Source organism: Notolepis coatsorum (genome assembly GCF_963971535.1).
Source record: "Notolepis coatsorum genome assembly, chromosome: 4".
Classification (NCBI taxonomy): domain Eukaryota; kingdom Metazoa; phylum Chordata; class Actinopteri; order Aulopiformes; family Paralepididae; genus Notolepis; species Notolepis coatsorum.
Window position 1 is genome coordinate 142,373,161 of NC_140168.1, and position 16,891 is coordinate 142,390,051.

General features: G+C 44.6%; 1 protein-coding gene across 1 annotated transcript in view; it reads right to left on the bottom strand.

The window, feature by feature from the left end:
* Positions 1-1,934: 1,934 nt before the first annotated feature.
* arhgef15b (Rho guanine nucleotide exchange factor 15b) overlaps positions 1,935-16,891 on the bottom strand; it is a 158,428-nt gene continuing 143,471 nt past the window's right edge. Inside the window, 2 exon segments of the mRNA XM_084312347.1 lie at positions 1,935-3,893; positions 6,117-6,221. Of these exon segments, the coding sequence (XP_084168473.1) occupies positions 3,718-3,893; positions 6,117-6,221 (281 nt within the window). The 3' untranslated portion in view covers positions 1,935-3,717.

Genomic DNA, 16,891 nt, shown 5'->3' on the forward strand with positions numbered 1-16,891 from the left:
GAGCAGACAGGCGTCGGCGAGGGCCGCGCCCGGGGACCAATCCAGGTGCTCCTGCCTGTCTTCGTCAAGGATGCCACAGCGTTAGCGATCTGTTGTTGTGCATGTTTTTCCATCGGGTTTATCTTATCGGGGGGAAACCCTTACGAGCACGGGGAGAACATGCAAACTCCACACAGAAAGGCCTGGGAGATACCCCACCTGGGTACCTGGCATCATGGAAACCTGATCCCCAAGCGGGAATCGAACCCTGGACCTTCTTGCTGTGAGGCGACAGTGTTTTCTTTATTTTTTTTATTATCTTCCCCCCCCCCCCCCCCCCCTTTTTCCGATTTTTCTCCCATCCCACTGTTAGTCGTTATGCCAATTCCCAACCCCCTTCCTGGTTGTTGCGCACTTTCCCCTACTGTTGGTCCGAGAGGCCGGAGACTGTCACATGCTTTCCTCCGACGCATGTGCAGCCAGCCGGCAGCCAGCCTGGCCGCGCAGATTCTCACTGGGAGAGTGTAACGTGTGGGAGGCCGCACTACCTCTCTCCAGATCCTACCCTCGCTGAGCAGGCGCCCCGACCGAACTGTAGGGGTCGCTGTCCACAACGCCCAGGACCCACCCGCCAGCTTTCCCCAAATGAATGATTATGTACTTTCAAATTTGAAGCCCGCTAACTTCAAGAGGATGTAATCAGAGCAGCATAACTGGACCACACACCACTTTAACATAACCTTTAATCAGAGCAGCATAACTGGACCGCATACAACTTTAACACAACCTTTAATCAGAGCAGCTAACTGGACCACATACAGTGTACCACAACCTTTAGAGGTCAATGGTTCAAGGACTGAATGGTAAATGGTGTATTTTATATAGCGTTTTTATCCAAAGCTATACAATTTGTTCCTCACATCCACACACCGACGGCGTAGGAAACCATGCAAGGTGCCAACCTGCTCATCGGGAGCAATTAGCGGTTGAGTGCCTTGCTCAAGGACAATTTTACACACTGCCGAGGAGGAGCGGGAATCTAACCAGGAACCTTCCGATTACCAGACGACTGCTCTATCTCCTGAACCACTGTCGCACTGAATGCTCCCAAGCACTGGAATACACACATAGTTGCTGAGAGTTTCGGGGGGGGGGGGGGGGGGGTTTCTGTTTCTGTATTTTCTTTTCTTGTATCATGTATTGTTCCTCTCTACGTCATTTTAAATGAGAGCTTGCTCTCAATGATCCTTCCATATTAAATACAGATTGAATTAATGCATTTGCAATGTATGCCCTTGTTAACAACATTGTATTGTGAAAGTTTGTAGTGTATTCCCTTGTTAACATTGTATTGTGACATTTCTATTTGAATGACGTTAATTCACGTTTAATCCTCCCAGAAAATAGGTGATGTATTTTAGTTTAATGAAAAATATTTTGGGTTCTGTGTGCCCTTTTTTTGCACCGCTTGTTTTTGTACTGTGTGACAGTTCTATTAGAATGACTTCATTCTAATTTAATTGAACTTTCTATTCAAGATTTTCATTGCCTATATTTATTGTAACCTATAATATAACCAATAGGGGATACAGACCCTCATCTGCACCTTTGTTTTTCTCAGATTTTTTTATTCAGATACAATTGTATTGCCTATATTTATGTATTTCTACTATTACCCTGCCCATACCTGTACCTCCCCTCCCCCAGGCTGCTATGACACCCGAATTTCCCCAAGGGGATCAATAAAGGAATATCTCATCTTATCTTAATTATGAAGACGGTTAATTTAGCATCTTAGCTTGAGCATTGCATGTGTGCATTGTAGCTTTCTCTAAATGTAAAATACAAATAAAAATTATTTGTGCTCAAACAAAAACATCTCCCATTGGGGACAAAAACATTTTTTTTTTTTTTTTATTAAGAGCACTACTGTTTTGAAGGAGAGAAACCCATCAAACACAATATTTACCAGCATACTAACATGAACAGTGCATTCAGAAAGAGATTCCCAACATTCCTACTGACAGTAAGCTACAGGGGATGTGATAATGCCAAAGTAACAAAATTACCTATCACAAACCCACCCTCTTTTCTCAACCCTGATTGGAGGATTGAGATAAGAGGGCGGGGTTTGAGATAGGCCAATGGTACAGCTAGAGAGACACCATCAAAGGAAGGCTTGGGACACTACATTAAATAATCGATGCTGCCCCAACCAAATGTTTTATCTCACAGTCTCTTGTGCTTTGAAATTGACATCTATAGTGTACTTTTCCTGATAAAAGAAAATACATGATAGAAGTATTGGATTTCAGTTCTTAAGTAGCATAATAATTCAACCTTTGTGATACTGTATGTGTGAAATGCCATGCAGCTCGTGAAATTAAAAAGGCACTACGAGGTTCGACTTTGCAGGTAGTCTTCCAGTGATAATATTCCATATTGAAGCTCGATACAATAGAATAATTGATTCAACTCTTATCTGGTTTAAACTTTATACACATTAACCCCTCCATCCCCAATTCAAATCGCAGGTGTCATATCCATGATATTCCGGTCCTTTCTGTCGACACAAGGGAGGGGCTGCGAGGTACAGTATGGCAGTGTGTGAATATCCCGTTATGACGGGCTGTCACTCGGAATTAACATCGGGGACAGAGGATTGGTCCGATTTCTTGGCAGCAGTTCTGATATGTGTACAGTGCAGAGGTTGGTATGTGGTTAGAATGATTGGCATTTCTGACTGGTCGTTTCATGGCAGTACCTGGGGAGAAGGAATGTATGAATAAAGTATACATTGTATATCAATAATGCTAACGAACGCTTCACTCATTATCTGTGTCTGTGTGTGGGCACAGTAAATTTCGAAGAGTAAATTTTACTCAAACTGAGTACATCAGTTTGAGTAAAATTTACTCTGCGAAATTTACTGTGTGTGTGTGTGTGTGTGTGTGTGTGTGTGTGTGTGTGTGTGTGTGTGTGTGTGTGTGTGTGTGTGCACTGTTTTGTAATAAATGATCCACCTGCATGACCTACATGTTTTGGGCCAAGCTGAATGTGCCGTCACATGTATGTGTGGACGCGCACACACACACACACACACACACACACTCGCATCCTCAGTCCGCACAAATCGATCCATCTCAAACCCCGCCCTCTCTCCCCTCGATCCTCCAATCACGACCGTTGCCTCCTCTCGATTGGAGGATCGAGAAAATTGGGGCGGGGTTTGAGATGACCCGTTACACGCGCAGGGGTCCCTTGCGGCGCGCGGCAAAGTCACGTCATCGTCACCGCTTTAACCTTTCACCTCCTGGTTCTTTTAAAAGGCGCACAAAAAATAGTAACCCCGTAACCTCCCTGAACGATAATTGTACAATGTCTTTTAAAGTTGCACAGAAATATTCCTCATTAACTTTTTGTTCATGTGTTTTTTTGTTCACCGTCTGTCCCGTGTCAACATGAGACGCTGTGTCCCCCTCCACCGTTATGTAAACATTCTTAAGACTTGTGTGTTCCTCTGCAGTGGTCCCGTGAAGTCCCTCGGGAAATCCTTCCTCTCGTCTCACGGGGGACGGAGACGCTTCTTCCGCGTTCCAGTTGAAATCCTCCACCGAAAACCAAACCGAAAAGTAGTCCTCTCGGGGGCCGGGTAGCCCCACCATGCCGGTTTGCACCGCTCGGTGGAGAAGGCGGTGGTTCTACGGTACGGTCCGCTCGGTGGAGAACGCGGTGGTTCTACGGTACGGTCCGCGTCTTGTTGGCGGTGGTGAGGACCGCACTGGCCGCCTGCATGACCCGGTAGCGCTCGCGGATGTTCCGCCGCCTCACGTGCTCGTTGGTGATCTCCAGGACGTTACAGACGGGGAACCAGCCCTTCTGACCGTCAGACAGACGGACCCCCTCGTACCAGCCTGGGGGGGAAGAGAACAGGGGTGTGTGGAGGGGAAGGGAGGAGGTGTGGAGGGGAGGGGAGGGGAGAGGAGAGGAGGGGAAGAGAGGAGAGGAGGGGAAGAGAGGAGATGAGAGGAGAGGGGAAGAGAGGAGAGGAGAGGAGGGGAGAGGGTCAGAGAGGAGGAGGGGAGGAGAGGAAAGGAGAGGAGAGCAGAGGAGAGGAAAGGAGGAGAAGAGAGGAGGGGAGGAGGGCAGAGAAGAAGAGGGGAGGGGAGTGGAGAGGAGAGGAGGGGGGAGGGGAAGAGAGGAGGAGAGGAAAGGGGAAGGGGAGAGGAGAGTGGAAGAGAGGAGGAGAGGAAAGGAGGAGAGGAGGGGAGAGGGGAAGAGAGGAGAGGAGAGGAAGAGAGGAGGGGAAGAGAGGAGAGGAGGGGAGAGGAGGGGAGGAGAGGAAAGGAGGAGAGGAGGGGAGAGGGGAAGAGAGGAGGGGAGGAGAGGGGAAGAGAGGGGAGAGGGGAAGAGAGGAGAGGAGGGGAAAAGAGGAGAGATGAGAGGAAGAGAGGAGGGGAAGAGAGGAGAGGAGGGGAGAGGAGAGGGGAAGAGAGGAGGAGAGGAGAGGAAAGGAGGAGAGGGGAGAAGAGGAGAGAAGAGAGGAGAGGAGGGGAGGAGGGCAGAGAAGAAGAGGGGAGGGGAGAGGAGAGGGGAAGAGAGGAGAGGAAAGGAGGGGAGGAGAGAAGAGAAGAGGAGGGGAAAGGAGGAGAGGAGGGGAGAGGGGAAGAGAGGAGAGGAGGGGAGAGGATAGGGGAAGAGGAAAGGAGGAGAGGAAAGGAGGAGAGGAGGGGAGAGGAGGAGAGGAGAAGAGGGGAGGGCAGAGAAGAAGAGGGGAGGAGAGAGGAGAGGGGAAGAGAGGAGAGGAAAGGAGGGGAGGAGAGAAGAGGAGAGAAGAGAAGAGGAGGGGAGAGGAGGGAGTAAGACAAACAGTGGGGGAGGTAGGGAGAGAGTTTTTTTCCCCTATATCGTTCATGCAAAATAATTTGTCACAAATCAATAAACTACTAAAGTTGAGATGAAGGATTGAGGCAAGCAAGTCATTGGGATTCAGGAGAACAAAAAGAGGGGGAGGGACGTTAAGCAGCATCACAATGTTGCTCTACACATGAACAGGAAATTGGACTACGCCAAAAACAAACAAAAGAAAAACTCTCAATCAGATTATCTAGATCTGAAGATTAATGAGATTATAAACTCTGAATGGTCAAATTCCACTTGATATGGAGACAGACGCTGTAGATCATTTACAGCAGTAGAACTGCAGGGCCAGTGAGATGAAAATGTTTAAAATTCCTATTCCCTACCCACATGTGATGTTTCTTTATATTTAAAGGAAAACTCCAACATTTTGGGAAATTAGCTTATTTGCCATCTACCCTGGAGTTAGACAAGAAGATACATACCTTTTTCTTCTCTGTGCATGCAGTAGGAGTAGGAAGCCATTGGGAACTAGGCTAATGGAGGAACCTACTTCCAGTGACTGACGCTAAGCTAGGCTAACGGTGCGTATCTTCCTACTCCTACTGCATGCATAGAGAAGAAAAAGGGTATGTATCTACTTGTCTAACTCCAGGGTAGATGCCAAATGAGCTAATTTCTCAAAATGTTGAAGTTTTCCTTTAAAGGTGGGGTAGGCAATTTCAGAGAAATGATTGATCTTACATGTCCAACAGAAATAGAGCAAAGCTCTGCATCATTTTCCAAGCCTGGCGCCATGGCAACAAAGGGTCTCCACAGACCGCCAGAGGCACCGGCAGCTTCAAGCTGTATCCCTCTGATCACCAGCAGCTGGTTTTGCCTACTGTGTGTACTTTTTTACAAGGGACGTGGTGGTGGTGGTGGCGGCGTTAGTTTTCCCATACTTCCCCGGCAACACCACTCGGCAGACCAGAAACAGATCTGATTGGTTGTTTTTTTTTTAAACTTTGACCAGTCAGCTGGTTTCTTTTTAGCGTTTATCGCTTTTTTCTGGTCAAGTATGACCGACAGAGACAGGTTGAATGGGGTATAGATCGGGGAAAGACACTCTGAGAAAATACGGCGAGTCCGGGAGTCTAAACTCGTGTACCCCAGATCCGTGACGCGCACGGTTGTCCCCGACGCCGAAATAGCGTTCGAGGTACGCGGTGAGCTACTGGAGCTCCCCGATCTGATTGGTTGTTATTAAAATGATGGTACTTTTAAGGCTCTCTTACCCTCGTTGGTCTTGCGCACCACGTTGACGATCTCTGTGGGTTCCAGCGTGAGTTCGTCAGCCTGCTGTGCCATGTACTGTTCCACACACTGGACCTGCGGACAGTCTGACACACACACACACACACACACACACACACACACACACACACACACACACACACACACACACACACACACACACACACACACACACACACACACACACACACACACACACACACACACACACACACACACACACACACACACACACACACACACACACACACACACACACACACACACACACACACACACACACACACACAGTTTAGATTTAGAATGTAAACCCGGACAATCAGATATTGTAATTAGTGCTGTCAGGCGATTAAAAAAATTAATCTAATTAATTACAGGACTTGTAATTAATTAATCTAATTAATCGCATTTTAATCGCATAACCATTTTATGCCTGATATTCTATATTCTATAATCATATTTCAAATGGCATGTGTCCGGATGGCAGAATTCAGTACTGTATCTACAAAACCTTCTGTTTAATCATCTTCCATTTATTCATTTGCTTAGATTTTTCAGGTCTGGTAAATTTTAGCATGGTGTTATTCACAGTCAAAGATAAAAAAAAATTTTAATTGATATTCTCATTTGGTTCATTACAATTTACTCAAGCCTAGTAACAGACACAGTATTTCTGACACTGGGAATACATTCCCTGAGATCCATAGATGTCTCAGATACCAAGAACATGCAAATGGACCATATTAAAAAAAAGTGTATTCTACGTTCTTATGGAATGAATGAGCTAAAAAAAAGATTATACATTTTTTTGTTATTATTATCTTTTATTTATTTATACATTTTTAGTTAATTTTCACAATGCGATAATTTGCTGTGTAATTAATTAATCTAATTAACGTGATAAACTGACAGCCCTAATTGTAATCAATCAAAAGCTCAAATATTAATTTATAGGATGCATAAGCGAACCCTGCGTTGCTGGTAGAGCCTGTCTGGCCTCACGTGGTATGAGGCTGCAATCCATCACCTGGAAGACAATAGGCGTGGGAAGAGGACTAACAAGCCAACTCCAAAACCCTCCCCCAGAGATGGGGGTTGGGCTTGGGGCCAGCGACCCCATCCCATAAAAAAAACCTATAGCTACAGAAACGTCGACGAAACTTAAAAAATCCTTACATCTTGTGAAGGAAGCCTCTTCAGTGCCCCAAGCTAAAGAGACTATGACGGCGTGCATGGAAAACCGCAAGGAGACTGTACGCTCGAAGCTTCTGACCTCAAGGCGTCCCACCATCATAGCGACATGGAACGTGAGGACCATGTATGCTGGAGGAAAGGCAGCAGTGATTGCGGAGGAGATGAAGAGGTACGGGATATCTCTCCTTGGTCTGGGGGAAACCAGGTGGCTCCAGTCAGGGCAGGTCAAGCTGGCGAGTGGAGAGACCATACTCTACTCAGGACATCCAGATGACTCTGCACCGCACACAGAGGGAGTAGCGTTCATGCTGTCCAAAGAAGCACAGAGGGCCCTTATCAGCTGGGAACCCATCAACTCACGGATCATCACAGCCAAATTCCAAACCACACACAAGAAAATAAACCTCCAAGTGGTACAATGCTACGCCCCCACCAATGACACTGACGATGAAACCAAGGATCAATTCTACAACCAACTATACACCATTCTCCAGGCCAGGAAAGGAAAGGACATCATGATCTTGATGGGAGACATGAACGCTAAGATAGGGGGAAATAACAACGGCTTTGAACCAGTAATGGGTAGAGAAGGACTAGGCACCATGAATGCAAATGGAGAGAGGTTTGCAGCAGCCTGTGCAGACAACAACTTGGTCATCGGTGGGTCAGTATTCCATCCATAAAGTCTCCTGACCACACCACAGAAAACCAGATTGACCACATCTGCATAAGCCAAAAGTTTAGGCACTCTTTGCTGGATGTCAGAGTCAGAAGAGGAGCAGACGCAGGATCTGACCACCACCTCCTTACAGCAAAGATCCAGCTGAAGTTAAAATGCATGAAGCACAGGGAAGGAAGGGTCAAATTCAACATACAGCTTTTTCAGGATATAGGTACATCAGAACTCTACAAAGTGGCACTACACAACCGGTATCAAGCGTTAGAAATAGAAACTTTAAATGAAGTGGAGGAGATATGGAAGGGTCTGAAAACCATGTGGAAAGACACATGTGAGAAAGTGGTAGGGAGAAGAAAGACAGCCAACAAACCCTGGCTATCCGTGGATTCAGACGGATTCAGTGATCGAGAGGAGGAAGAAAAAAGAGGCAGTAAATAGAAGTAAAACCAGAGCCACCAAGGCGGTAGCACAGAAAGAATATGCAGCAGCAAATAAGGAAGTGAAAAGAAGTGTAAGGAGCAGTGATGCCACAGATTACTTGTAAAAGTAATCCGATTACTGATTACTGATTACTCCTTTAAAAAGTAATCCAAGTTACTTTACTGATTACTTGATTATCAGAGTAACTTAGTTACTTTGAAAGTAACTAGGTTACGAAGTCGTCGTCGTTCCCCCAACAGTTTTTTTTAAACGCTTTATTGAAAGTGCATAAATTGTTTTTAACTTGTTTCTCTGCACATAACGTAAATTGTTAAACTAGTGCTTCAGCTTCTGTACCATCAAGTATGGTAAAGCAACAGTCTATGATGCTCACAGCATTAGAGCAGCCAGCCAGTGGTTTTACAAAACCAGTGTATCCATTCACATCTAACAAATGCAGGCTGAACTATTCAATTATATCAACTGTAACTATTAAATTGTTTTTATAAATGTCTCTCTATAAACATACAAGCAGTCTCTCTTTAACATGTAAATTAACTGTAAATCTGGCAAATAAGAGCTTTTCTCTCTCTCTCTCTCTCTCTCTCTCTCTCTCTCTCTCTCTCTCTCTCTCTCTCTCTCACCCCTCTCTCTCTCTCTCTCTCTCTCTCTCTCTCTCTCTCTCTCTCTCTCACCCCTCTCTCTCTCTCTCTCTCTCTCTCTCACCCCATGCCTCTTTCTCTCCAACCCCACCCAGACAGCCTACATCTCTAATATAATAATAATAATAATAATAATAATAATAATAATAATAATAATAATAATAATAATAATAATAATAATAATAATAATAATAATAATAGTAATAATAATAATAATAATAATAATAATAATAATAATAATAATAATTATTATTATTATTATAATATAATCCCTTCTCTCCCTCTCTGTGTGTATGTGTGTGTGTGTGCGCGTGTGTGCGTGTGCTTGTGCTTGTGTGTGTGTGTGTGTGTGTGTGTGTGTGTGTGTGTGTGTGTGTGTGTCTCTCTCCCCTCTCTCTGTCACTCGTGTTCTCCCACCTGGGCCCTGTTTCATGTACGTGGTTCAACTAAGTCGATCAACATGTCCATTATCCAGCTTCAGTTAACCCGATGTTCAAAGCCGGGATTTTCCTGTTTCACAAAGGAGGATTCAGTCTCGTTAACTCAAGCCAGACTTGAGAGTCAGGCTCAAGTCAGGCTAGATGCGCGCTCCCGTTTTAGGTGGAAAGCCAGCACGTATCGATGGCAGAGACCCTGATTCTCAACGGCATTGATTGATTAATTGATTTAAGACTTTATTGACAGATTGCAATAGGCTCAATCGCCTCGCCGACAAGTTAAATGCGTTATCTATAGGCTAATTCTAAGTCCCTCATTACCTCAATCAATCAGATTATATTTCTTTAAACTTGCCTGCTGGATTGAATAATCAAATGAGATCTTGCTAGCGAAAATAACTAGTTAACTGTTATACAGAATTACGAGACGGCTTTCTTGCCCATTGATTGATGTATAGTCAATGTTTAACTTATCTCCAATGTGGTCCAACGGGTTGTTCTTTTGACTTCCACACGGACGACCCGGGTTCAAGACCGGGGTCCTTCTTTTTGCAATATAGGAATAATTCAATTTGGTGCACGTTGAGAGCTATATAAAGAATGACATCCTCAATGCATGTAGATTTATAATATTTTAACTTAAAACCAGGCTACTTTGGCGTATAATCATTAATATTATATTCAAAAAAAATCATATTGGAAACACCGGGATTTGAACCCGGATCGCTAGGTTGGCAGACTTGAGCGCTACCGCTGGGCCACTGTGCCAGATGGGATAGATTCATTGTTTATACATTAATGAACGAGAGACCCGTGTTTAGAATATCCCTTATTTTGAATGAAGTTTTATTTCTTTATCCTCATTCATTCATGTGACGTCAACGGCTCATTCAATTTCTCAAATCCGTCAAACAGCGCATCTCATCAGACATCTTAATCCCAGTTACAATTAAAATAACCACATCATGTGTACGTCGCACGAGCGAGCGCCACCGTCGCCACGGTATATATAACGTGCATTATTTAGGACAAAGTGAATTTAATATCAGCATTTTGGGTCTATTTTACATTTCAAAAGCCCCCTCTGGAAGAATGGAGCACAAAAACGTAATTCAGAATGGTATAATGCAGATCGTAGACTGTGGGAATAGTTTCAGGAAACGGGCTGTCACTTCTTTGCGGGGGCGTGGCGATAGTTCAGGCTAACTTGAACTTGAACTCTGCTTTCGAGCAGGCTCAAACTTTTGGATCTGTTGGCATGGTGATCTGGAAAATCCACGTATATGAAACCGGAAAGTCCGGCTAACCCAGTTATCCAGCTAAAGTTATCCGGCTAACTCAGTTATCCAGGTACATGAAACGGGGCCCTGGAGAACTGTGGGAGAGCATTAGAGCAGCCAGCCAGTGGTTTTACAAAACCAGTGTATCCATTCACATCTAACAAATGCAGGCTGAACTATTCAATTATATCAACTGTAACTATTAAATTGTTTTTATAAATGTCTCTCTAGTCTTCTTGCGGTTTCACTTCGTTTAGACAAGCGTTTTGGGGTGGAATTCTCAGACGAATGCAACGGAGCCCTGCTGTCAGACGATTGGCGCATATGTCACATGACGTGCTGTGAAGACCCGCCCTACTCTGCCTCTGATTCGCAGACTGTGGATGGGGAATGTGATTGGGCCAAAGCAGAGTCACTCACAGACAGAGAGTCCAGTCACGCCGCGAGGACACATTCTTGTGTAACCCTTTCACTGCCACACCACGTCACTCCCAAATAAGAAAAACAGCTCAAAAATGTATTTTTGACTGTCGAAAACGAAATAAAATACTGCATTCCGCCTGCATTATGAATTTATGATGAGATAGTAACGAAATAGTAATGCACAGCCACTTGGACAAGTAACTGCAATCAGATTACTGGCTTTTAAAGATTAACGCGTTAGATTACTATTTTCGGGGGAAAGTAATCAGATTACAATAACGCGTTACTTAGTAACGCGTTACCGGCATCACTGGTAAGGAGAGACAAGAAGAAATACATTGAAGATTTAGCACAACAGGCAGAGGAAGCAGCGGGAAAGAACAACCTGAAGGACCTATACCTAACTACTAAAAAGCTCACAGGCAAATTCAGACACACACAGGCACACATCAAAAACCCACAGGGCGTACTCCTCACAACCAAGGAAGAACAGTTGAACAGATGGACTGAACACTTCAGAGATCTGCTCAACAGGCAGCCTCCTCAACTGGAAGCAGATATCCCACCAGACCCAAATCTGTTGGAGATAAACTGCAACCTCCCCACCAAGACAGAAATCAGAAAAGCCATTAAGGCCTTAAGAGGAGGGAAAGCAGAGGGACCAGACGGGATCCCAGCAGAAGCTCTTAAGGCTGACATTGAAACCTCCACCAACATGCTCCACCACCTCATGCAAACCATCTGGGAGAAAGAAAATGTCCCATCTGACTGGAAAGATGGCCACATCGTGAAAATCCCCAAGAAAGGAGACCTCAGGGAATGTAAAAATTACAGGGGAATAATGCTCCTTTCAACACCGGGAAAGGTGCTCAACCACATCCTGCTGGAAAGGCTCCAGAAGTGGGTCGATGAGAAACTGAGGGAAAACCAGGCTGGCTTCAGGAACAACCGATCGTGTGGAGACCAAATCGCCACCCTTAGGATCATCATTGAACAGTCTATTGAATGGAACTCTTCTGTCTATGTGAATTTCATAGATTTTGAGAAAGCCTTTGACAGCGTGGATAGGGAAATGCTGTGGAAACTGATGACCCACTATGGCAGGGCTATTCAACTGGCGGCCCGCGGGCCAGATCCGGCCCGCCAAGCAATTTGGACCGGCCTGCGGAAGATTTCAAAAAAAATATATATATATATTTTTAATTCTTTTTTCTAATATATAATTATAATCGTTATGTTACGTATTTACTTATTATACCGGAATGGTCGGAACAACCACATAGTACGTTCGCCATTTGTACACAGACATAATAATCATAATTCTATATATCCGACATGTTCACTGTTCAGCACAATAACAAATCATTCACACCAGCAAAGCGCTGGTAAAATAGCATGTTAAACATCGTCTGGGAAGGTAGGTGGCGCCGTGGCGGTATGTGCAGTGCCATGCACCCAAACGACAGAAGAAAAAGAACGCTCTGAGCTTTCCTTCCTGCACGTGAAATCAAATGAAAACAAACATTGCATCCCTCCTGGCTCGCTCCCACTGGTGTGGTGTGTAGTAGTGCTGTGTAACCATGTCGCTATCGAAATTGAAAAAAATAAAAGTTGATTCAGAAAATCGCCAGTTTAATATCGAGTGGACCGAGAAATATGCATACATTGAAACTCCCGAGGGCAAACCAATGTGTTTGCTCTGCAACCAAATCAATGCTGTTGCAAAGGAATATAACCTGGATCAAAGGCCTGGCTGCACGACTGTGTGCCATCGCACCGAGGATGAAATCACTCCACCAGAGTGTTCTGTGCGCCCGACTCAGTGGTGAGTTGAAAGATACAATGGACTCCGTTATGGCCATGATTAACTTTGTCAGAGCGACGTCCAGTCTTCAACACAGACTGTTTCGTCAACTACTTGAGGATATGTCAGCTGATCATAGTGATTTACTGTTACATAATGACGTTCGGTGGTTAAGCAAGGGCAATGCGCTCAAGAGAGTATGTGACCTCAGGAATGAAATTATAACGTTTCTCCGTGACTCCAAGCAGAAGAAAGCCAACACGTTTCTGTCGCTAATGTTGGATGATGGATCTGTGTCCAATATGTGCTTTTTAAGCGACATCTTTCATCATTTGAATCAACTTAATCTGGGACTGCATGGTAGAAATAAAACAGTTACAGATATTATTGAAAGTCTAACTGCATTTCAAACTAAACTAGTTATTTACTCATCTGATCTCACTTACAGAATGCTCCACTTTCCCACACTTTGTAACTTTATCAAGTCATCAACAAGTAAAGTCAATTGTCAATTAATGACAGATTTCATTGATAAATTGAGGGAAAACTTTGCAAGTCGATTTGATGAATTTGACATGCCCAGAGAATTGATGCATTTTGTGAGCAACCCATTTGCCAATGTAGCTGCTATTTCCACAAAAGGACAAGAGTTCCTTGCATCACTTCACATTGATGAAGGTCTCCTGCAACTTGAAATAATTGACATGCAAGCATCATCTGCTCTGAAGCAGGCACTTGAGAATGAATCCACCACAACATTTTGGATAAAGTGTATTCATGTCAACACATTCCCCAAAATAAAAACGCTGGCAATATCTGTGCTAACAATGTTTGGCTCAACATACACTTGTGAATCCAGTTTCTCTCACATGAATGCCATTAAAACAAGCAACCTTGACAAATGAGCATTTGCATCACTGTTTGCGGGTAGCCCTCACTTCCTATGAACCCTCTTTCTCTGCCATTGCCCAGTCAAAGAAGTGCAATCTCTCTCATTAGATGTGTGTATGTAGGCTAGGCCTGTCTGCCCCCCACCCCCGCTGATGTTTGAGAGTTAAGAGTGGACAATAAGTGCTAATAAGATGCTGTGATTTGCTGTTGTTGCACAGACATGAAGCACTTTTTCATAAGCTCAGCTGCACTATAAATGTGTTTTTTGTTCAAGTGTTGATGTTAGAATGTTCAGATGCACATCATGCACTTGTTTGTTTTTTATTTTATTTTTATATTGAAATGTTGAAGAGGAGATGTTGCAGTTATTGCACAGTCATAAATGAAGCACTTTTTGCAGGAGATGTTGCAGATGTGGCACATAAATGAAGCACTTTTTGCAACTACTTTTGCAATGTAGTTAAATAAAAGTTGTGAAAATGTGGTTGCGTGTTGTGTCAAGTGTACATATATTCATAGCACGGGGAGGCGCCGTGGCAGTCCGGCCCCTGGCCCCTTGGGTTTCTGACAATGTGGCCCCCTGAACAATTTAGTTGAATAGCCCTGCACTATGGGATCCCAGCAAAGATCATCAACATCGTAAGGAACACCTACCAAGGGATGAGATGTCAAGTCCTCCATGAAGGATGTATATCAGAAGCTATCGAGGTCCTGACTGGTGTGCCTGCTCTCACCCTTTCTTTTCCTCCTCTGCATAGACTGGGTGATGAAAGAAACAACCAGCAACAGAAAAACCGGCATAAAATGGAGCTTGACAGACCAGCTGGAAGATCTGGATTTCGCTGATGACCTGGCAATACTGGCTCACACACATCAACAGATGCAGGAAAAATAGGGAAAACTGGAAGAAACTGCTGCTCTGCTCGGGCTCAAAATAAACTCATCCAAAACCAAAGTAATGCGTATCAACAGCAAGAACAACACACCCATAACCATGGAACAAAACCCATTAGAGGATGTAAACAGCTTCACTTACCTTGGAACCATCATTTCTGTGGAAGGGGGTACGGAAGACGATGTCCAAGCCAGGATTGGAAAGGCAAGGACATCATTCAACATGCTAAACATTATCTGGAAGGCAAAAAATCTGTCACTCAAGACCAAGCTACAGATCTTCAACTCAAATGTAAAGACCACTCTACTATATGGCTCAGAATCCTGGAAAACCACCACGACTATACTCAATAAGCTGCAGACGTTCACCAACCGGTGCCTCAGACGCCTCCTGGAAATATACTGGCCCAACACCATCTCTAACGCCAACCTGTGGGAACTCACCAAACAGGACACAATCGAAATTCAAATCCGGAGGAGGAAGTGGAAGTGGATAGGTCACACACTCAGAAGAAAGAAATCAATCACAAAGCGGGCGCTGACATGGAACCCACAGGGCAGGAGGAAGAGAGGCAGACCAAAAACCACCTGGAGAAGAACCACAGAACAGGAGATGAAGAAAGAAGGGCTGTCCTGGCAAGATCTGGAGCGGAGGGCACAAGACCGAAGAGGATGGAGGAGCTTCGTCGATGGCCTATGTTCCTTTGGGAATTTAAAGGCCTAAGTAAGTAAGTATAAGCGAACCCTGAGGTAAATCACAAACATTGATGGTGAACCAGACAGACTGAGCCCACGTTTGACCATCAACTGAACGTGACCATTTTGGAGTTAATTAATTGCACGAGCATCATCTGAGAGCCACTGGGTCCATCCACCATCATCTGAGAGACACGGGCTAGATCCACAAAGAATTCATTGCACGGAGCAAGTTGCACCCTTACTTACAATTCATTATGAATTGAAAATGGGGGACCCTGATGTAAACAAGACGAAAGTATTTCCCTGGTCTGCATCCCCTTAACAATTGTGTGTATTGAGCCGTACTGTATTGTACCCATTCTGCAATCTGTTAATAACATTTTCATTCAATCAATCACCGTGCAGATTGATTGATTGAATGAAAGTTTTATTAACAGATTGCAGAATGGGTACAATACAGTACGGCTCAATACACACAATTGTTAAGGGGATGCAGACCAGAGAAAGTCTTTCGTCTTGTTTACATCAGGGTCCCCCATTTCCCCCCAATTCATAATGAATTGTAAGTAAGGGTGCAACTTGCTCCGTGCAATCCATTCTTTGTGGATCTAGCCCACGGAGTCCATCCACCATCATCTGAGAGACACTGAGTCCATCCATCCTGATCTGAGAGACACGGAGTCCATCCACCATCATCTGAGAGACACTGAGTTCATCCACCATCATCTGAGAGACACTGAGTTCATTCATCCTGATCTGAAAGCCACTGAGTTCATCCATCCTGATCTGAAAGCCACTGAGTCCATCCATCCTGATCTGAAAACCACTGAGTTCATCCATCCTGATCTGAAAACCACTGATTGTGACAAAGAGCTCTGAGAGGTGGACCTGCATATTGTAGCAGGCGCTGTCGTTTGTCCTCAAACAACCATTCCAGTTATGATTAACTGGGCTTCCTGACGCACACGTCCCTTGTGTAGACCAATACAAACAAGTTATTTGTGGCGTAAAGACGCGCCTTGCACCCCATGTGGGCTGTTAGACCTCGAGTGGTTCCTGCTTCACGTGATGTGAATAGAGTGACATTATATTTACATTTAGTCATTTAGCTGACGCTTTTATCAGTCAGGAAGGCCAGTAGCGTGGTTGGGGTAGAGCTGGAGGAACCTTGCTAAGCTCCATGCCATCAGGGAAAACCCCTCCCACCCACTACACACAGACTTGGCTGACAGGAGGAGCATGTTCAGTGCCAGGCTTACACTACCTAAATGCAGCACTGCCATCAAACTATACAGCGCATCACTGTGCCTCACTGCATCACTGAACACAGAGTGACAGCTACCATCTTCCTGGACTCTTAGTTTTGAAACAGC